Consider the following 22434-nt stretch of genomic DNA (forward strand, 5'->3'; position numbering starts at 1 on the left):
GAAAGAAAGAAAGAAAGAAAGAAAGAAAGAAAGAAAGAAAGAAAGAAAGAAAGAAAGAAAGAAAGAAAGAAGAGAAAAAGAAAATGACAATGGAGCTGGCCTTCTATGGTGAAGCAAGAGAATTTAGATACGTGAAAGAGATGGGTAATTTTTCCAAACAGCAGAGAGAACAAGCTGAGAGCTGAGTGGCCGGGAATGAAGATAGCTGCTTGGTGCTGTGTTCTCCTTTCTTTCATGGCTCAATTTCTTAGTGGTGTTATTTACACTGTCTCTACACTCTTATTGTTAAGGGGAGAACGAGTGAGTTATCCCTGTTCCTGACGTTTCCTTCCGGGAAGGCGGCGCCGGTGGCACCACATTCTTGGTCTCTCTCTTCTCCTCATCCGACTGATGAGTTTGGAAGGGGAACCTGCTGTGTGTAGGCCAGCCCCTGCTCTCTCCTCAGGATCTGTCTGCTTGCAAGAAGCGTGTTCTATGAGATTTATAGGGCAGACCTCCAGCCTCCCAGGGGTAGGCCTGTGCTGGTCAGCCCCACCAGGGTGGCCTAATTCTGGGGCTCAATACTGAGAAGCCTGCTTGGACGCAGATACAAAACACATTCTCCAATATTAGCTTTATCAGAAAAATAAAAGGTAATATTTTCCCTTATACCTAGTTTATTTATTGTCTCTCTCTTGGTGTGGAACTCTGGGAAGATCTAAGCAATTTGTTAAGCACCCCTAAACCTAACACCCACCTCTTTATTTCTCAAGCTACTCTGATCTTCTTTTTTAAAGATTTTATTGGGGAATCGGGGAAGGGGAACAGACCAGTTGCTGTCTTTTTGTTCTTCAGTCTAGTTGTGGAGGACATCGCTTCACTGGCCCATGTTGGTATTATAATCAGTGCGCTCTTCCAGGCTGAGGCAGTTTGGTCGCCGGCCTCCGGACGGCCGCTCATAGCGGCTCTTGGCAGCTCACGCTGGCTGCCAGCCACATACGGTAGCTTACGGCAGCCCACTGCAGCAGGGGCTGCAGCCTACTCTGACGCCGGCGACACACAGCAGCCCAGCTCCATGTCGAGCTGTTGTTCACCATCTTAGCTGTAGAGGGCACAGCGTCACTGGCCCTCATAGGGATCTAAACCTGGGCCCTGCTGCTCAGAGCTCGTGCTCCGAAGCCAACTCTTAACCAACACACCACTTGGCTGGCCCATACTCTGATCTTACTTCTGACTCCCACACTTCACCAACACTACTCTCGCAATAGTTAATAATAACTTTTCCTGGTAAATCTAAAACATAGTTTTAAGTCTTCAACTTAATACTAGCTGTTTGATTCTAATATATACTTAAGTTGTTCAGCATTTTTTATCTCTGAAATCAGACTGTGTCTTACAATCAATGATAAGTCACAGTTTCATTGGCAGCATTGTTTCTTAGTGGGCCATTAAACATGAGCATGTCTCACAATCCAGGGTATCTTCTAGTCAGTGAAATGTGGTTCTGTAACATTTCAGAATGCCCACCTCCCCTCTCCTTATCTTCTGTGATATCCGTCTCTCCTGGTCTCTCCCCTTCTGCTGGCAATCCATCTCAGGCTCCCATGCACAGCCCATATAAACTGGTATTCCTCATGGCTTGGATCTAGACCGTGTTGCTTCGTACCCTCCCCTCTCTCCTTGGGTTTTCCCAGCCTCTCCCCTGGCTTCAGTTGCCACCCAGATCACAGTGAGCCTCAGGTTTATACCTCCAGCCTAGTCCTCTCTTCTGAGACCAGGATCTCCCACTGGACACGTTCACTTAGCTCAAACCCACAGATCCAAAATGGACCCAGTCTTCCTCCCAGGTAAACCTACCCATCCTCCAGTGTTCCCCATCCCAGTGAAAGTTGTCCAAGTTATTCTAGACTCCTCCTTCTTGCTTGTCTCCATCGCCAACAAACGATCAAGCTCTGATCACTTTATCTATCAAACATCTGTGAGTCTGTCTACGTTCCTCTATTTCCACTGCCCTTAAAAAGGTTCAGGTCACTCTCATTTCTTAGCATTCTCCTCACTGGTCTCCCTGCCTGCCATCTATTCTCTTCGGAGCAGCCTGGACGATCTTTCTAAATGCAAATGCAATTCGGTCCCTCTTCTGCTTTCAAGTCTTTGCATTATAGGTTCTGTCCCTCTGCCTGGAACACTCTCTCTTTAATCCCTTGTCCCAACCCCCACCACTACTATGGCACCTGGTGAGATTCAGGTCACCGTGCAGGCCTCAGCTCAGACACCACCTGTGTCAGGACACCTTCCTTGATTTCTCCTGGCTGGGCTGGGTTAGACAGCTGTTTTATAAGCTCCCCTAGCACCCTGTTCTTACCCTATTATAACTCTTGGCACTGTATTATAAAACTGTGTATTTACTTGTCTGCCTCCCTGATGAGACTGTTAGCTCTACGCCAGGTGTGTCTGATTGGTTCATTGTAGTATCTCCAATGCCTAGTACTACACCTGGTATGCTTATGGCATGAATGAATCAGCACATCAGTGAAAAGATGGGTCTGAGTGAACAATGTAAGGTGGTCCAGGATAGGAAAGACTTAGAATGCCTTAGTATGGATGACTTTAAGGAGAGAATAGGTCCCCAGTCTGAGTGTAAGAACCCAGTCTGAGTAGCAACATTGTCAGCCTGACTCAAGAAGGAATTTGCTGGCCTGCTCAGAAACACTCCTGCATAATTCATTCTGATTGATGCCAAGCTAAAAGTTTACAGACAAATTTAAAAAGAAGAAATAAAGATAATGAATTTCAGAAATTACCCTACGATACTAATGTCCTCCTTAAAGAAATTAAAATTTCACCCAAATATGCGTCACCAGCCTTCCTTGCGGAGATTACACTGAGCATTAGCAAACAATGCTGGTATCTGTATCTCAATGGGGCCCACCCATAAATGGTTACATTAAAGCAATGTTTTGGAAACATGACAATTCTTCTGTTCTTCACAACTGCAATTAGATAAAATTAAGTTAGCTGAATATCTCTCCACTAAGTTATACAGACCACAAATCTTCCACTGAAAGTAGGTAATACTTTTCCAAGATCACTATAGATGAGAATTGAAAATTGACTTGATTTTTACCTTCTTGTTTATAAAAGAATATATGTGCACTGTAGAAAGTAACTGAAATATATTGAAATATAAGGCCACTATCCAGAAAACTTTGGTTAACATTATGACACACTTTCCATCTTCCTTCTACTCATATATGCATTTTTATGTAATTGAGGTTGCTGTATATATAGTTATATATTCTGCTTCCCCCCCCCCCACTTAATATTATATTTGAAACATTTTGCATGCTAATGGAACATCTTATATCTTGATTTACCATAATTTTTTATTTAACCAATCCTCTCTGTCTGGGCACTAAAGTTATGAGAATTTCCTTTAGAAAGATCTATTAACTCTAACCAGTGTCTTCAGGGACTACAAACCAATTTTTAAAATTGCTTAAGCAAAAACAAAATTAGGAAAAAGAACCTGGCTCTCACCCCTACCCTCTCTCCATCAGGTAATATATGCATTACCTGATACAAATGATTTTGCATTTCTGAAGTTCTAGATTATTCATACTATATCTCCTCGCTTGGAGTGTGGATTTAATATAATTGCTTTGGTTGATGGAACAGCTATATGAATATTAATGCTTGGTTGGAATATTTAGGGAGACACTTAAACATAGCGTCCTTCCCTTGTGCTGAGCACAAAATTACCTTACAGTTCAAATTTTATGCTATGACGCACAGCAGTATTGTTCACTCAGGGTCTTCACCTAGTCCCCCCCGGGCATGTGGAGCCATGCCCCACAAAAGATGGCAGCGCAGGACGTGGGGGACGGGCCCCTCCAGCTCACAAGACTCTTGGGAATCATTTCTGTAAAGGACAGAACTTCTCCACCTCTAAAATAACGAGCGTTTCTATGAAGCTGCTGCTGCTTTTTAAACCTTTGTTAGATAGCCATTCTATCTATACTGTCCAGCCATCCTCTTATTCAAGAATTGCTTGAGGGAAGGTTTGGGTAGTACCCACTAAAATAAATGTCATTTTTTTCTGACTGGATCAGTAAATACCAAGAAATGCTGACAGGGGTTTTTGTTTGTTTGTTTGTTTTCAATGTTATTCTTTCAAATTGTATCCCAATAACTATTGTAAAAAGGTATGTCAAACTTGGAATGATGCTGGCTTTCTCAAGATCTACTTTAAAATTAAAAACTAAACTTACTGATTTTGAAAGAAGCATATGCTCTTTTAAAGAAGACTTGAAAAAAAAAGACGACTTGAAAGACAGACAAATTACGAAAAACTGAAAATAAAAATCTCCTACAGCTTCATAAACCAAAGACATCCACTGTGACATGTTGGTGGAGAAGTTTGTGGGCTTTCGTCTACAAATGTTTCTCCCCAAATATCTGAGATCATGTTGCATTTAAAAAATTGTATTTTACTTAGTATTAAGAGTTTCTAATTTCATTTAAAATTCCTTGGGTGCATTCTGAATGGCTACACTCCCATTTCTTTTAAAATGCTCTGAAATACTTGATCATTTAGAAAAACATTCATATGCTCTCTTTGCATGTGTCATTTTTTCCCCTGTTCCTTCCTCTGAATCCTAAATCTCTGTCTTAAGCCCTGGCTTTGTTTCCCATTTCCAGACCCACCTTTCTAAGTAGTTATTGAACACTCCACCAGGCTACTCCACTGGCCTTTAAATGCAACAAGTCAAAGCCAAGTCCACCTCTGTCTTTCTCACCATCTCTTCCTCCTGATGGCCTTTTCGTGACTGATGCCTCCATCTCCCTACTTGCTTGAATGTCAGAATCACCTCTCTCACCTCCATTTATCTGCTGCCTACAGTCTATGATTCACAACCTTTCAGACTCTCCTTCCAGAATGTCTCAGCTACCTGTCCCTCCCATCCAAGGCTGCCAGGTTTAGCAAATAAACATTCAGGACACCCAGTTAAATCTGAACTTCAGATAAGTGGATAATTTTTTTTTAGCATAAGTATGTCACATTCAATGTTTGGACATATTTAAGCTAAAATTACTTGTTCTTTATATGAAGTCCAAATTTAACTGAATGTCCTATATTTTATTTGGCAACCCTACTTTTCTTTTAGTTTCTACTGCCCAAACCCTAACACTTCTCATCACTGCTGTAAGCCATAGTCACCTAATGGCCTCCCGGTCTCTATCTAATCCATGAATCTTTACAAATCACAGCTCTAATGGTGTCACACTTGACTCACCAACTTTGGTGGCTGCCCATGCCTACTTCCTCATGTTGACATTTAGAAACGTCCACAGACTAGCCTGAGCTGCCTCTCCAGCCCCATGCCCCACTGCTGCCCATCAGAGCTATCAGCTCCAGCTCAAGTGCTGCTCTTGTGGTTATAAAACAGGCCCACACTTTCCTTCCCCACAGCTCAGCTCCCAACATTCTTTCTACCTAGAATGTCCTACCTCATATGTCCAAATCCTGACTCTACCTTCACAGAGCCAGCACCCTAGGCTAAGCTATATACATATATAGATCATTATATACAGATGACTAGATGTCTATCCTACCATTTTGACAAGTCAGAAACTGTTGAAAATTGGCAATTTCACATGGTTTAGGCTAATATAATAAAAGGCTCCCTGCCTTACTACCCTGTCTTACTACCTTTCACAGGGTCATCATTTCAGCTTTTTCCAGAAAAGAAACAAAAAACATCATTAGTGACTGTCTAAAGCAATGTTTCTCAAGGAACAGTCCTCTAACCACATGCACCCTAATCATCCGAGGGTAGGGAGGGCTTGTTAACAGTGCAGATCCCAAGGCTCTATCCTAGAGCTGTAGAATCAGTATCTACAAGGGAAGGGCCTGGGAGTCTGCCTTGTGAACAAGCTTTCCAGCTGAGTCTTCGGCTCACTGAAGTTGAGAACCATTGGCCCACATGGGAAGTCTCTGTCTACTCCATTCACACTGGCCTCTGAACATGCCAACAAGCATTCCTACCTCTGATGACTCTAGATGCTCATGCTGCTCTTCCTGCTTTAACAACCAGCCTACCAAACACTCCTGCTGGTCCTTCCAAGCCCAGTCAACTTCTACCTCCTCCATCATCATTTCCCTGTTCATTCCAGGAAGTCTATAGAAAGAGGTACCGGTGTCACTTATTTTCACTAGTCATGCATTTGTCTCCCCAAATGAGATAGGACATTCATCCAAGACAGGATTTTCTTTAGCTCCCCCCACCCCTCAAAGAGGCTAATACCATGTTATGCTGTGGTGGTTGCTAAACAAATAGATGCTCAATTAATATCCAACCAAGGTCAATAGGCCTAAAGAAACTAACCATCTGAGCAAAATGAGAGTGTCTTCCAAATTAGGAACTGTGAGAATGGGGTGTTCATTAAAAAAAAAAAAAAGAAAAGGACATGATTTGTGAACAAGTATTTACAACTTCACATGTCCATTTAGGAGAATGTAAATCCTAGTTCAGTAGTGACAGGGCTGCAAATAGAAAGTTAACTCAAGGTGACCTGATGAGCCAGGGCCTGCCCTCAGTCTTCCCATGGCTGCCCCACTTCCTCGGGCTCTGGCACATCCACAAGTCAAAAAGTTTCCTTTACATGGAAGTCATGCTTAGATCTGTTCTAAACAGACTCTGCAAACTCCACAGAATAAACCCATAATCTTTTATCCTCCTCTGGCTCTATTGTGTATCGAGCCCCTGCCGGAAACTATTTCCTGTCCTCACCTCCCACATCCTGGGGGTTTTCCCTCCCCTGGCATCTCTGGAGTCTGGTTCTTCTTCCCCATCTCCTTCCCACCACCTTACTTAGGCCACATCGTTTGTCACCTGAGCCTTCTAGCTAGCCTCCATGCCTCTGTATTTGTGGAACCCAGGTCTTCATGTCACTCTCTTGCTTAAAACTCTCTCTGGGCCCTTCATCTCCACAAGATCAAATTCCAGACCCTGATTCTGAACCATAGAGTCCTTTACAGCCCATTCTCTGCCTGCCTTTCAATTCAGTTCAACTCAGTTCAATTTAGCAAGCAGCCCCTGGTGCCATCCACATGCTGGGCCAAGTTGGGGATATGAAATCAAAGGATGTCAGCTCACAGGAGAGACAGAGGAGTAAACATGCAGTGCTATGGGCTTAGGAGAACCATAGGAGGTCCTGGAGACTTAGCCAGTTAGTGGTAACCCCTGCAGGGAGTCAGTGCAGAAACAGGGCTACAGTTAAATCTCCAGATCCAGGTCCAGGGCTCTTTCCACTACTTGATGCGGTCTGGCCAAAAAGACTGCCCAAGAGAGTGAAACAAACAAAACAAAAAGAAAAGACACAAGATGATCCAATATTAAAATACAAATTAAGTATTAAAATGCAAAACCCATAAAAGTTACTACAGAGACACTAAATCACAGTGAAATAAGATCATTTAAATACTACAGGTATAAGATGGAAACACAGGGAGATGGACCACACCCAAGCACAGCCCTGATGAAAGTCCATGACTCATCTACCTGGTCAAGTAACACAGAACCGAGAGAGAACCACGTACTTGCAGATGCTAATAGTACCACTTGGGCAGGGGCAAAATGGGTACCTGTGTCTTTTTATTCTGATAGCTATGAAAAATGAGAAGGTTACTTTTAAAAATACAATAAAAAAGCACACACACTAAAGGCTTAAATGTATTTCCAACAGCCAAGACACTAAATTTGAGAAGACATTAAGTGATTTCTAAGAGAATTCCAGAAGGAGATTGGGAGGGTGTCATCCCAAAAATAAGGCAAAGAACATCAGAAGGAAAAGAGATCATTAGAGATTGTGTAGTATACTCTGTTCTCAGGGGACAGCATGGCCTTCCATCCAAGAGAGATATTGTCTATGTTTGTGGGACTATGTTTTTATTTTTTAAAAGATTTTTATTCAAATATAGCTAACATACAATATTATATTAGTTTCCGGTGTACACCATAGTTATTCAGCATTGACATACCTGAAGAAGTGATCACTATAAGTCTGGCAGCCATCTGACGCTGTACCACGCTATCACAATATTATTCACTATGTTCCCTATGCTGTACATTACATGCCCGTGACTTATTGTTTCATACCTGGAAATTTGGACCTCTTATTCCCCTATACCTTTTTCCCCCACTTTTTTATTTTTCAATTGCAGGTGACATTCAATATTATTTTATATTAATTTCAGGTGTACAGCATAGTGGTTAGACATTTATATAATTTACGAAGTAATTCCCATGACTAGTCAAGTACCCACCTGGCACTATACATAGTTATTACTGTATTATTGACTATATTCCCTGCGCTTTACTTTACATCCCCATGACTATTTTCTAACTACCAATTTGTACTTCTTAATCCCTTCACCTTTTTTACTCCTCCTACCCCAAAATCCCTCCTATCTGGCAACCATTAGATTAGATCTACGAGTCTGTTTCTGTTTTGTTTGTTTGTTTATTTTGTTCTTTAGATTCCACATATAAGTGAGATCATGTGGTATTTGTCTTTCTCTGTCTGACTTATTTCACTTAGCATAATACCTTCCAGGTCCAGCCATGTTGTTGCAAATGTTAAGATTTCATTATTTTTTATGGCCAAGTAATATTCCATTGTATATATGTACCACATCTTCTTTATCTAATTATTTATGGATGGGCACTTGGGTTGCTTCCATATCTTGGCTATTGTTAATAGTGCTGCAATGAACATACAGGTTAGTGTTTTGGATTTCTTCGGATAAATACCCAGAAGTGGAGTTGCTGGGTCATAAGGCAGTTCTACTTTTTTTTTTTTTTAGGAACCTCCATACTGTTTTCTATAGTGGCTGCATCAATTTGCAATCTGTGGGACCATATTTTTAAACTGTGGGCTGCGATCAGGCCAAGAAAACAATTTAGAGAGCCATGACAGTCAATTTCTTTTTAAACGAAAGAGTAGAATCTAAACATCAGTTGAGTTTCATTCCCTATAGCAAGAGTAAGTACTGAGTTTTATGTATAACTGTGTGTGCACATGTGTCTATTAGTTCGCAATATAATAAACATTTCATCCAGTGAGTTACAGTGAAGGAAGTTTGAAAAACACTCTTTATTAGAAAGGGTTCTTTTTTTAACAGATACTAAACACACTCAGTAATGAATACTGACACTTTCCCTCATTCTTGGAGTCTGTGCTAAAATTAAACAAAGAATGGGGGTGGAATATTAAAACTGGAAGGAGGAAACAAATTAGAGGAATGTAAATGAGCGGACTGATAAGAGACTGGAGACAAAACGGATGAGATAAATTAGCTCTGGGCTTTTTTCTAAAGCTTCCTGCTTTCTGATAACTAAAGATGGCCCGGCCGTTCTCCTTCCTCATTGGAGCACTGGACAGAGTAGCTGCCCAATAATCATTTGTCCAATGACCCTCCGGAAGCCCCTGTATTCTTTCTATGCTAGCACTTATCAAGCAGTGTGAGTGTTGCCTTTTTAATAATGTCGGTCGCCTGCATTCGTAGAAGCTTCTTGAAGGCTGGGCTAATGTTTGGTCCACAGCTGCAGCCTCACCTCTGTGACAGTGCCTGGAAAGCATTCAATGAATTTTGGCTGAATTGAACCAAAGTGCGTCAAAGGGCAATAAAGATCTGGTTCTCGTATCCATTTGATGTTTGAGCCCCCTTTGCAAGAACAAACTGATTTCAGTTCATTGAGCAAAGAATCTTCTAATTAGAGAAAAACAGCTCTGAACTTAAGTTTCCAGAGAGCAGAAAGCTTGGAATCTCTTATGCGTCTTGGCCTAAAGGTCAGATTGATGCCAAGAACTTGCATCGCCCTTTTATTGAACAAGAACCTCTTGAAATGTCCAGGATCCTCGGGACACATAGCAGAGGCCTTTTCTAGTCTGGACAGCTTGAGGGCAACAATCACTTTGAATCCCTGGCTGATGAGCTCTTTCAGAGGTCCCTTCCACATTGCTAACTAGAACAGGCAGGATACTCAAGAGGGCCCGAGGCAGAGGAATGGATTTGGAGAAGCAGTCAATTGACTAAGTAAATCAACAATGAATCGAGCCCCGGTGCTTTCCCACAAGAAGCCCAGGCTGAGGGGAAATGGGACAGGGCTGGGACATAGTCATTTGCCTTCCTCACCCCTCCGTCCAAACTCCATGCCTAGATGACCAAACCAAACCTAATAGTGCAGCTGTTAGGGTGGGTTGATAAGGATGGCCTGAGCATGAGTATGTAAGCGGGACAGTGCCGGTCGCCAGGCTAGATTCCTTGGAAAGGCATATGGTGAGTTATCAGCGGGGGGATGAGTGAAAGATGTCCCACATCAAAGCATCAAATCAAACTCAAATGTTACTCCTCTTCTCAGCCAGGCAAACACCCCAATTGCTATCAACAATGGAAAGTCCTCTTTATCAAGGGCACTGATCAAAGGCAGGGATGAAAATCATTGCCCACAGCTATATTAAAGCAGTGGCTGTCCCCTCCATGTGTTCTGTTCCTTATACACAGTCAAATCTCACATCTCTGTGGCTGATGGAGGCGAGGAGCAGAAAACCCTGTGTGCAGAGTTCAGTGCATACCAGGAATCTGGAACACGTGTTTCAGCAGTTTTGGTCTCCATCCCCCCAGCCAGACACCCTCTGGCCATCTGCCCGCACGTACTGAAGGAATTTAAATCATCCTTGGGTTAACCTGAGCAGAATGTCATCAAGAGGGCAAGCTGGTTTGGGGCCAGGGGAACAAGAGAAGGTCTACATATGCACGCCAGAGTCACACAGGAACAAAGTTTAGCTTTTTTTTTTTTTTTTAATGCTTTCTATGTCTGGATACTTAGTTTGAATCTCAATTCGAACTCCAGTGTAACTTAATTTCTCTTTGCCTCAGTTTCCTAAGAAATCATATGTAAAAGATAAAAATATATGTCTACAATGTCTAGCAGTACCTGGCAACTTAAGGGGCCACAAAACTACATAAATTCCTATTAGGATTGCTGTATTGCCAAATGGATTGAAGTAGAAGCTTTGGAGTCTGAGGGACTCCAGGATGCTAGCTCCATGGACTTCGTCAGCTGCGATATCTTGGGAAAGTTCCCTAACGTGTCTGAGCTGTCATTGTCTCATCTGAAAAATACGGATAACACATTCACTTCACAGGGCGACTGTAAGGACTCTTTGAGAATCTGTATGTGAAATGCCTCATGCAGAATAGAGGACCATACATGATGGCAGTTATTATGACGGCGTGCCCTCTCAAAGAGGTAGACCTGTCCCCACAACGAGCTGGGCTGTAGCTACTACCTCAGGTAATCAGATGAATCTCTCAAAGGCCACTGATGCTCAACATGTAAAATACCAACACGTCCCCCAGTGTCCTTGGTCTTCCTTCCACGTTCCCGCTTACAGCACGGCGGACCAGCTTCCTGTTATCCAAGTGAGAAATCCAGCAGTCATTCACTCTTCCCTCTCCCCCAACAGTAAAATCCTTCATCGAGTTCTGTGGATTCTCCTTTTTAAATACGTCAGCGCCATTTGCTTCTCTCCATCTGCTCATCACAATATCAGTGTAACTCGCCCCTAGATAACACGCCCCCAGCTTCATCTGCCTGCCCCAGCCTTCCCCCTTCAACCCATTAGACTTTAAGCTGCACCTACAGTCATCTTTCTAAGGTACAAATCTGATCATGCCTCTCCCTGCTTTAAACACTTCGCCGGCTCCCCAAAACACAATCCAAGTCCCTGAACATGGCTCCCGGGGCCTGCCATGAGCTGCCTAGTGCTTGGCACCCTCCCAGCCTCACCTCTTCCCATCTCCCTTCTCATTCTGCATGCCCCAGCCACGCCGAAGCCCTTGTAGTTCTACAAATGAATCATGCTCTCTCTGTCTCTCTGAGGGATGTCACACATGCCTTCCCCTCTGCTTAGCATACGCCTTTGACCCGTCTCTTCTCCACGCTAACTCATTCTCATTCTGTAGGTTTCAGTTTAGGTGTCATTTCTTCCGGCAAGCCTTCCTGACATTTGAATACTAGGTTAGATGCCCCTTCCACTGTATGCACATTTCTGCTTATTTGCTCATCTCCCCCAATAGACTGGAAGCCTCTTGAAGACAAAACCCATTTTTTGTCACTGGAACACCCCAAGTGCCTCAAACAGCAACTGGCACAAAACGGGCACTCAAATATTTGTCTGTTGGATGGACGGATAGATGCTGACAATCAGTCTTGCCCTGTGTAGCCATCTCTGGTTGAAGGCAGCAGCAGTGTTGAGCTGCCCAGTAGCTAAGCCAACCTCAGGCACTGGAAGGTTTCCATCCAGCAAAGGCAACACCTACCTAGGATGGCCACCACCTCGTCGTCCTGGATCACCTCTAGGGAGCCGGAGACCACAAAGCAGAGGCTGTCGACACTCTCTCCTGCATGGTAGATGAGGTCTCCTGGGGCGCAGTGCACCGTCTGGAACTCCATGGCCAGTGCCCGCAGGCAGCCGTCACTGGCCAGCCGGAATGCTGGGTGTTCCTTGAACACCTTACGGTTCAGGTGCACGCAGATATCAGCTCTCATGTCCTTGGGGCAGATTTGCAGGACCTGGCCAGGCATGGGAAGAAACAGTGTGAGAGTCCTCCTCGCTGTGGCCTCCAGCCCACTGCCCCCCCAACACCTGGGGGCAGAAGCAACCCCTGCCAGGCTAGACTGCACTCGAGGCTCTGGGGGACAAGATAGCCACAGTCCCTGTCCTCACAGAGCTTACTTTCTTTGGGAGCCAGTGACCACAAAAGAGAAGAGGGGCCCAAGAGTTTGGGGGCTGGGAGAATGTGGAACCCCCTAGGTGGCTGGAGAAGTCCTCTCTGAGGAGCTGACATTTAAGCTGACACCTGCATAGTGTGTCAGAAGGAGCCACGTGAAAGAAGAGCCTTCTAGGAGAATAACAAAGCCTGTGAGGGGACCTGAGCCGTGGCCAATGTGAATGAGAGGGAAGGGGTAGAGAATGAGGTTTCGGGAGAACGCCAAGCAGGGTTGCATCTAGAGACTTTTAGGTTATGAAAAGCCTTTGATTTATTCTGAGTGTGATGGGGACACATTAGAGATTTTGAGCAGGAGGATGATAGGACCTGACTTATTTTAAGAGGATCATTGCAGCTACCGAGGCGAGTTAGAGGACCCTGACTATAGCAAGAATGGAGCCAACGAATTGAGTTAGGACATTTCTGCGGGACCAGGAGAGGGGTGAGGGGACTTGGGCAGGGATGCTGGCAGTGGGGTGAAAAGTGATCCAATTCAGAATATATTTTCAAGATAAAGCGGACATGATCCGCGGATGAACTGAATATGGGTGTGATTTAAAGAGAGAGGGATAAGGTAATATTTACTGAGCACTTGCTATGTGCCCAGCATTGCTGAGCACTTTAGGCATTCATTCATTTCATGCTTATTTATCGAGCTCCTTATTGTATGCCAGATTATCATTCTAGGCTCCAAGGATGTAGTGGTGAACAAAATAGACAAAAACCCCTGCCCTTGTGTAACTTACCATCTAGTGGGAGTAGACAAATAATGAGAAAAATAGTAAAATTTAGTGGTAAGTGCTAAAGGGAACAATAAAGAAGGAAAGGAGAAGGAAAACCAGGGACGGTTGTGGTTTCACATTTTTAACTGTTTCGAGCATTAGTTAATTTAATTCTCACACAAACCATAGGATGTAAGTGCTATTATTGTACCATTTTACAGATGAGGAAAGTGAGGCACAGGGAAAATGAATAATTTGCCCAACGTAGCACAGCCAGGAAATGGCAGAACTGGGATCTCAAACTGGGGCGTTGGACTCCAGAGCCCAGTTTACACACTAGCCACTTGCCATATTATGTGGCTGCCCCCAAAACAAATGGGCTTGTAATTTGACATATAATCAGCATCCAGGAACTCAAGACAAGGTGGGAACTGTAAGAGGCCATGTGGGTGTCAACATTCAAAGGAAGGAAAACTTCTCAGCCTCTTCTAGACGGAGAAATACTTCCCTGGACTGAATTTTTGTAAGAAACCCTCACATAGCAAGTGGACTTTTCCAGAGAAGTTAAGAGTGTTCTTAAAATAACTCTTTCTCCCATCCTAGCCTGTGAACAACGCTGGGGTGCAAAATCAAATGTGTTCAGTGAAGACTTTTGGGGTTGCCGGTTTCTTCCCCACCCCAGCTTCTCTGCCTTAGCGCAGGTCGTTTGCCTCTGCGTCTGCAGTTCCCCTCATTTTCTGGACGTCCCTCAGCCTCTTCAAAACCCAGCCGGAGCCTCCCCTTGCCCTTGAGAACATGGCTCCTATCCCACCCGCTGGGGTGCCCCTTGTGCTCTGCATGGAGATGTGGCTGTGACGGTGGAAAGGGGAGGGCAGGCAGTTGAAATCCCAGTTCCTTCCCCTCCAAGTGACTCAATGAGATTACATCTACCAGTACGCTTTCCCAGCGCAGTGCCTGGCCGCAGTAAGGGACTCAGCCATCGCCTGCCCCTCCCTCTGTGTGCCTCTGCATTGTTGCTCTGAGGTTGCAGGATGCTGAGGAGGTCAGCTAAGTACTGACCTAAGTACATGCTCTCCATGTTCCCGGGAAAAGGGGATGGAGGACTGGCCAAGACAGAGGAGACTTCAGACTGCCAGTGCTTGCTTGGGCAGCGTGCTTGCTAAGTACCTCTCTTCTTAAAGCTCATAAAAACAAACAAACAAAAAACCAAACCAAAAAAACGAGGCTCCTGTAGAAACGCGGATTTCCTTTGGACCCTCTTCTCTCCAAGCAGAACAGCAGGGCATGGGGAACGCTCTCACATGTCAGGTCAACACTGGCCCAGAGCTTCCACACCACGATTTATTCCCCAGGTAAGTTCACCTCTAAATATTTGGCTTCTCCTGGGCTGGGCTTTGCTGGCAGAGGCTGCTAGTGAATGAGGCCTTGGCATGGAGACAATGTTTTATTCATGGACACTGTTCCCGGAGCGATGAGAAAACACGTGCGAGGACCGGGAACCTGGACTGGAGAAATGACGGGCTGTCGCAGCCGTCAGGCATCTCCATCGCTCTTCTGTTGGCTCCGCACTGGCCGGGGTTGGGGTCCTGAATTCCTCTCTCTGAGGGAGGGTGTCAGCTCAAGGCCTTGTCCGGGGCCACCTTCCCTTCTGCTTGATTCTGAGGGGAGACCATCCCTTCTGATCCTTGAGGCCTGGAAGGCCACAGGGAGACGTCACCACAGAAGGTACCTCCCCAGGCTGGCCAGGATTGCCACGTGGCTGAGAGAACAGGCTTTAGGGTCAGACACATCTGGATTCAATTCCCGGCCTCAACACTTCCTCATCCCGTGAACTTGAAGCAATGCAGGCCTTAGCTTCTTTCCCCAAGTGTTCATTTTCGAACTTGAGCGTAGACTTCTGAGGATTCCATGCACTGGCCTGTGGAGCGTCCTGGTACAATGCCTGGCACACGCAGTGCTCAGCGCACGTGCATGCTCATTTCTGATGTTGTTACAGCAGCAGAGCAGCGGGTCAGCCTGAGGGAGGCTTCAAAGTCCAGAAGGTCATAGCCCAAAGGGCCTTAGAGGTCGGCCTTAGTATTAAAAGTCATCTAGTTTCCATGTGTCGCCTCAAAAGGACAGGTGACATGCTCAAGGTCACCAGCCAATTACTGAATGGCAAAACCAGAGGAGGCCAGCACCACACCCTCCCACCTCACTCACACAAAAACACCCCTCGGCTCCCCGGGTCATCACTGACCATTCTGATCCAGAATGGAGGGGAGGGGACTAGGAAGAGGCATGGGACCATGGGACTCGCTCTCTCCCCAGCAGCTGCCTGCCTCAAGCCCCTGCCAGGAAGAGCGGCACCCCAGGCCCACTGGGCTCCACAGTGAGTTGCCACAGTCTCCCCTCTTCCATCCAGATCAGGACCTGGGGCAAATCCCAAAGCCCTCCAGGGGCTGAGAGACAGCAGGGAGCGGGGAAGAGGGCACATGCTGACCGTGCTATCTTCCGTGGGCAGCCACCCTGCTCAGCCCTGCAGCGAGCAGGCAAAGTTTCTTTCCCACAACGGGCTTTTCGAAGGCATCCTGGCCCCTGGGAAAGGGAGCCCCAGGGCTGAGAGATCAAAGTTCCTTTCTGCTCCATCAGCTGCCAGGCACCCACAGAACCTACGTCCTTGTTGGGAGAGCAGGACAGAAAGAACAGTCACAGCCGGGGCAGGTGACGGGCAACGCCGGGGACTAAGTCCTGCTCAACCGATGCCCGACCTGCCTGAGAAATGAGGGCAACTCTGTCTGGACTTGTCCTTCTCTATGTTTTACATTTAAGAAAAAAAAAAAAAAAGGACAAGTAGGAAAAAGACAAGGTTTGAAGTCAGACAAATTGGGTTCAAATCCTGGCTTTGCCATTCTTAATTCTGTAACCAGGGGCAGTTAATAAAATTAATTGGGCCTTTGTGTCCTCATGCCTTCAATAGAAATAACGGTGGCTCCCTCCTTCTCAGGGTTGTTCTGGAACCTAAGTGCTGCATGAATGCAGGGCCAGGTGCCTGCAGAAGTGCAGTAAATATCTGTGCTTGATGCACGTTCAAGACGTGGTAGCTGGTGCTGCAGTGGTGGTGTGACTATGTTACTGTTCTTGTGGCAAACAGCAAGGTTTCTACCAAACCAAAATACTGTTCCTTGTAAGATGGGATCACTTAAATTTAGTTCAGTTTTTCCTTTCAAACTGTCGACTCTCATGCAAAAATTCCAGGATGAACAAAATATCAAAACGCTGAAAGACAGACAGCATCAGTAGCAGTGCTGTGGCATCTTGTGCCATCTTAGCCTGAGGCGAAAGGAAAATCAAGTTATACTGATCACCTCACCCTGGGTGGCCCTGATTCTTATCATCACACAAGTTTGGGAAATTCTGCTCTGGACAGTTAGACTTCCAGTTCCTCTCCTCTCTAGGAGACACACTCGGCCTTTCCAATTTCTTAAATCATAGCTCTTAATTGCTAGTCTTTGAGCAAGGCTAATCTGGAAGCAATCAAATCCTCTGGAGGTAGGTCCTGGGAACCCAAAACTACCCAGGTGAATTCTGAGGCACAGCCAGGTTTGAGAAGCACTGCCTTAGGAGAGCCTCAGATCTCCCTGGGAAAGGCAGCAGACAAGTGGTTTCCCTGAGTTCGTCGCTCTCCTTACCTTCTCTGTGTCAATCCCTCTGGACATGGACCAGGTGGACACGATATAATCCATGACTCGCTCACTCAATCCCTTCGGCACCTGGTAGAGTTTCAGGAAGTCCCGCACGCTATTGAGCATCTCATGGTACCTGTTGGTATTGGCGTACATCTGTTGGAAAATGGTCGTCACATTCCCGAAGATGGTGGCATAGAGAAGTGCTGGAGACAGGAGGAGGAGAAGAAACAAAACATGAGTGGTCCCTGAACCAGGGCCCAAGAATGCTCACTTTGCCTAAAGCAAGCCAATGGCCAAAGCTACCCTCCCCAGGATAGACTGTCCTGACTTTCTCAGGAGAACCTCACCCCAGGAGCCTCTGGGAGTGAACCCAAAGAGTCTCCTAACACCAGGCCACTAGGATAGGGCTAAAGTGGACGGGAGCTGACATGACCTGGGCCAGAGCTAGGGTACAGAGAGCAATGGGGAGAATGGGGGCAGTTGGACTGTTTCACTTATAAAGCCACATAAAGTTTGAGCCATGCCTGAGGCCACCATGCAAACGTATTCCTACGTGCTCCGTGACAGCCCAAATCCAAATCTATCAGCAAGCAACCTTTATCAAATCCTGTCATAAAGGTTTGATAACCTTTATCAAACACTGCCTGCTGGGGCCACTAGGGTGAATGGGACACTCATTCCTGGCCCTTAAACAGCAAACGATGTCGCAGAAGGACAGACCCGGAATATGTAATCACAAATAAATAAATAGGAACAAGTCTGCCGAGAGCGATGACGGGTGTTCTATCTTGGCTTTGCACTTAGTGTTCAGGTGCATGTTAATGCAACAATCCACTGTCACGCGGCTCCTGGGGAAACAGTGTGGCTTTGACATGCTAAGAATAAAACCAGATTCCCTCTGGGAGGTAATAAGTACATAGTCTGTGCTCCTTCTGCTCTCCCTACATTAGTGTCAGGAAGGAGGACCATCAGGTCATCATAAAACCCCACCTTTACCTCTAACTTCCATTTGTCCTTGAATGCTAAGCTCAACTGCCAATGCTTCCAGGAAACCGCCCCATGAGGGTGACCATCACTCCCCAGGCATGTCCACAGAGCTCACATTATATAGCCCATTTTATAACCATATGCTGCTTTCTTTGCCTATGCCCTGACAAAGGATGAGTTGCTTAAAGGCGGGACCTATCTTTTCCTTGCCACTGTATCCCCGGGCACTAACACTGTACCAGCACCCGATAAACATTTGTCAAATTAGTGAGTTCCACATACGTTTTTGCTCTGGCTTTAAAAAAAAGGAGTTACTGATATACAATAAACTGTATATATTTAAAGGATACCAAATATAAACATATCTATATTTTAGATATATTTTAGACATATATCTATGTTTTAGATATATATCTCAAAGCTTATCATATGTATCCATAAAACCATCACCACAATCAAGACAGTGAACGTCTCCATCATCCCCCCAAATTTGGTCATGTCCCATTATAATCAATCCCTCCTCCCACCTGCCTCTCCCCGCTCTCTACCCTCTCATTCCCAAGCCACCACTGTTGTTTTCTGTCACCACAGTTAGCTTGCACTTTCAATAATTGTATGTAATAGCATCATAGAGTATGTGCTTTTTAAAAACATCTTTATTAAGATATAATTCATATACCATAAATACACCCATTAAAGTATACATTTGAATGGCTTTTAGTATATTTACAGAGTTGTCCAATCATCACTGCATCTAAGTTTAGAATACTTCAATCCCACCAATAACAAATCCTGTGCCCATTATCAGTCATTCCCTACCCCACCCCAACCCCCTAGTCCTAGGCAACCACTAATCTACTTTCTGTCTCTATTTGTCTATTGCGGACATTTCACATAAATTTAATCATACAATATGTGGTCTTTTGTGGCTAGCTTCTTTCATTTAACACAATGTTTTCAGGGTTTATCCATGCTATAGTATGTACCAATACTTCACTCCTTTTTATTGTTGAATATATTCTAGTGTGTGGATATGCCACATTTCATTTATCCATTCATTAGTTCATGGTCATTTGCGTCGTTGGCACTTTTTGGCTATTATGAATAATGCTGTTATAAACACTCATGTACAAGTTTTGGTGTGAATGTTTTCAATTCTCTTGTGTATATGCCTGGGATTGGAATTGCTGGGTCATATGGTAACTCTATGTTTAACAATTTGAGGAACTGCCAAAGTATACTCCACAGTAGCTGGACCATTTTTACATTCTCCCCAGAGGTGCCTAAGGATTCCAAATGTCTCCAACATGCTATCAACACTTGTTACTATCATTTTTAAAATTATTATTATTGCTATGTTAGTGGATGTGAACTGCTATCTCACTATAGTTTTGATTTGCATTTCCCTGATGGCTAATGATGTTAATTAAGCATCTTTTCAAGTGCTTGTTTGCCATTTATATGTCTTCTTTCGGGGAAATGTTCACTCAAATCTCTTGCCCATTTTTCTGTTGGGTCATTTGTTTTTATTATTGAGTTATAAACATTCTTTATATATTATGGATACAAATCCTTTATACATGTATGATTTGCAAATACTTCTTCATATTATTGAGTTGTTTTTTCACTTTTCTGATAGTATCGTGTGCAGCATAAAAGTTTTTAATTTTGAGGTAGTCAATATATCTATATTTTTCTTTTGTACTCTTTTTGGCTAGTTTCTTTTATTCAGCATAATTACTTTGAAATTCATCCATGTTGTTGTACTATCAATAGCTCATCCCTCTTTTTAAGAAAAAAAAATCATTGAATCATTATGTTGTATACTTGAAACTAATACTGTATGTTAACTGTAGTTGAAAATTTTTTAAGAAAAAAAATTTGTTAAAATAGTTATAAATTCACAGAAAGCATTAAAGATAGTACAGAGAGATTCTGTAAATGCCTCATCCCGTTGCTCATTGGCTACACCTTACGTAGCAAGGGCTCACTATCCAAACCAGGAGATTTACATTGATATAAAGCATGTGTTTAACTCTGGGCCATTTTATCCCATGTGTAGATTCACGTAACCAATACCACATTCAAAATACAGAACTGTCCAAACACCACAGAGATCCCCCTTTGCTATCCCATTATATTCATGCCACTCCCATAGCCACTAATCTCTTCTCATTTCAAGGATGTCATATAAATAGAATGAGACAGTATGTGGTCTTTTGAGACTGGCTTTTTCCACTTAGCAAAATATCCTTGAGATCCTTGTATGTTATTGCATATATAAATTGTTCTTTTCTTTTTATTGGTGAATATTATCCCATTGTGTGGCTATACCACATCACTTCTTTCAAATAATTTTGCTCAGTCTTAGCTGACAGATGAAGGGAGGGAAAAAATGAGAAGTAAAGACATGGATCTAGATGTAAGGGAAGGAAATCTTCAGTTTAGTTTGCCCAGCAGTGCTGGACATGGCTACCTGGAAAACAGGACATGAATCACTGGAAAGAGAATTGTAAATGAGGATCAGAAAGTGCCACCAGCTCTAGAAAGGTACCAGGGTGTGGTGTCAACTGAGCAAAAGGAGGCAGATGAAAAGCGGAAGTAGTCAAAGCCTGCATAATGCAGACACCAGCTCTTCTAAGCTCATAAATCACCTCATATACAACATGGGCGAAGCTCCTACCTCCTCCATCCCTGGAATGTCACCAAGCGTTCTCAGCCCCATCCTCCTGGGGCCTGGGTGGCTGCCTTGTTCCCAGTGAGTCTGCCCCTAAGCAGGACTGTATGGTAGTCCTGTATCAGCTCTGTTTTCTGATCCACAATGAACCAGAGGTCACATGTGAAGCATAGAGGTGTTTTTCTCAGGATGGTGGCCAGAGAGTTCATTTAATCTTGAGCATAAAAAAATAGTTACACCAAATCAATGCAGTAAGAACAGCTCTCTTGTCAATGATCTGAGAGCCACATGCAGGTCTGAGACACTGGTGTGCTGGTCACAGTTAAGGCAGTGATGCCACATCTGTCATTTATGGCCCAGGGCTGCTCCCAGCCCAGCCTAGTTCTGAGGCATTCCGGAAGGTTAAAGGTACTCAGGAGGGCCTCATTCTATTATTATTACTGTTATGAATTTTTAATATTATTAAAAATGCATAATTCTGCTCCCAATGCTCCTTCCTTAATTTCATATGAAGCGGGGTTATATGTTTTTCATGGATACCTTTTACTTATTGATATCTTGTATATAAAGCATGATGCCCTTAAATACTCACAACCCAACTGGGAGAGAAGACATATAAGTCAGCTAATAATAGATATTTGAGTGTGATGTGGGATGGAAGGGAGGGAGATTGTAGGAAAGTCACTGTCATGACTACAACTCACAGTGCAGAGGATGCCCTGGCTGACTCTAAGTGTGCCAGGGTGACTATGGATGACTTGGGTCCTTCCATTTTGGGAAAGAAGTAAGGAGACTTCTCCCAACCCCAAGGCAAAATGCTGTTTTAGAGAAGAGAGTTCCTTCTTTATGTGAGTGGTTTAGAGTTAATATTGTATCATAGCCAGAGTTCTGGGTCTCACCTAAAGAACAATAAGATGGTATTCTCTGGCTGTTAGCTAGAAATTGCTGTATGGAAATGGGGTGGAGGGTAGGATGGCAAAAGTTTTTGACTCTCTTTTGTAAATTTAGTGTTTATTTTCATATATGTTATACATGCACCTAGTGTAAACAGTTAAATGGCCAAGACATTTCTAAAAATCTTAACTCCCCAGGTCCTTTTTCTTTGCAGCCAATTTCCTGTTCTGCAGAAGCACTCACTTTCCATTGTATTAGCTGACTGTTTTACTATTGATCTCCATTATTGAATGTCATGCTCAAATCACCGTGTATTCTGATATTTCAGTTTTAGGCAGTGTCCATTGACCGCTGAGGATTCAGCTCTTTTCCCCTCCTCACCTCCGATCTCACACTCACATCCCACACTTTTTCCCATTGCCCCATCCTCCCAATAGAGTTATATTGTCATTTTGGTTGGATAACTATCTGTGTTTGTAGTATTACTATTAAATGAAAACCATCACAGCTAAGCCGTGCCCTGTATTATGGCTGCTTCTCCTTTTCTGTAGTGTCTCCCTTGTAGCTATTAATGGTCTTCATCTTTTCATTGGCTTAGTTTACTTATCACTAATTTGACTCCAAACTCTCCCACAGGTAAATGTCTCTTTTTAAAATATGAAAAATACT

General features: G+C 44.0%; 1 protein-coding gene across 1 annotated transcript in view; it reads right to left on the minus strand.

Moving 5' to 3' along the window:
- Positions 1-22183, minus strand: part of LOC109396118 (potassium voltage-gated channel subfamily H member 1) — a 102693-nt gene extending 80510 nt beyond the window's left edge. Inside the window, exons 1-3 of the mRNA XM_019667712.1 lie at positions 22147-22183; positions 17211-17452; positions 12368-12620 (exon numbers count right to left, since the gene is read on the minus strand). Of these exons, the coding sequence (XP_019523257.1) occupies positions 12368-12620; positions 17211-17452; positions 22147-22183 (532 nt within the window). The remainder of the gene's footprint in view (positions 1-12367; positions 12621-17210; positions 17453-22146) is intronic.
- Positions 22184-22434: the final 251 nt, after the last annotated feature.

This window comes from Hipposideros armiger, unplaced genomic scaffold (genome assembly GCF_001890085.2).
Source record: "Hipposideros armiger isolate ML-2016 unplaced genomic scaffold, ASM189008v1 scaffold_503, whole genome shotgun sequence".
Taxonomy (NCBI): domain Eukaryota; kingdom Metazoa; phylum Chordata; class Mammalia; order Chiroptera; family Hipposideridae; genus Hipposideros; species Hipposideros armiger.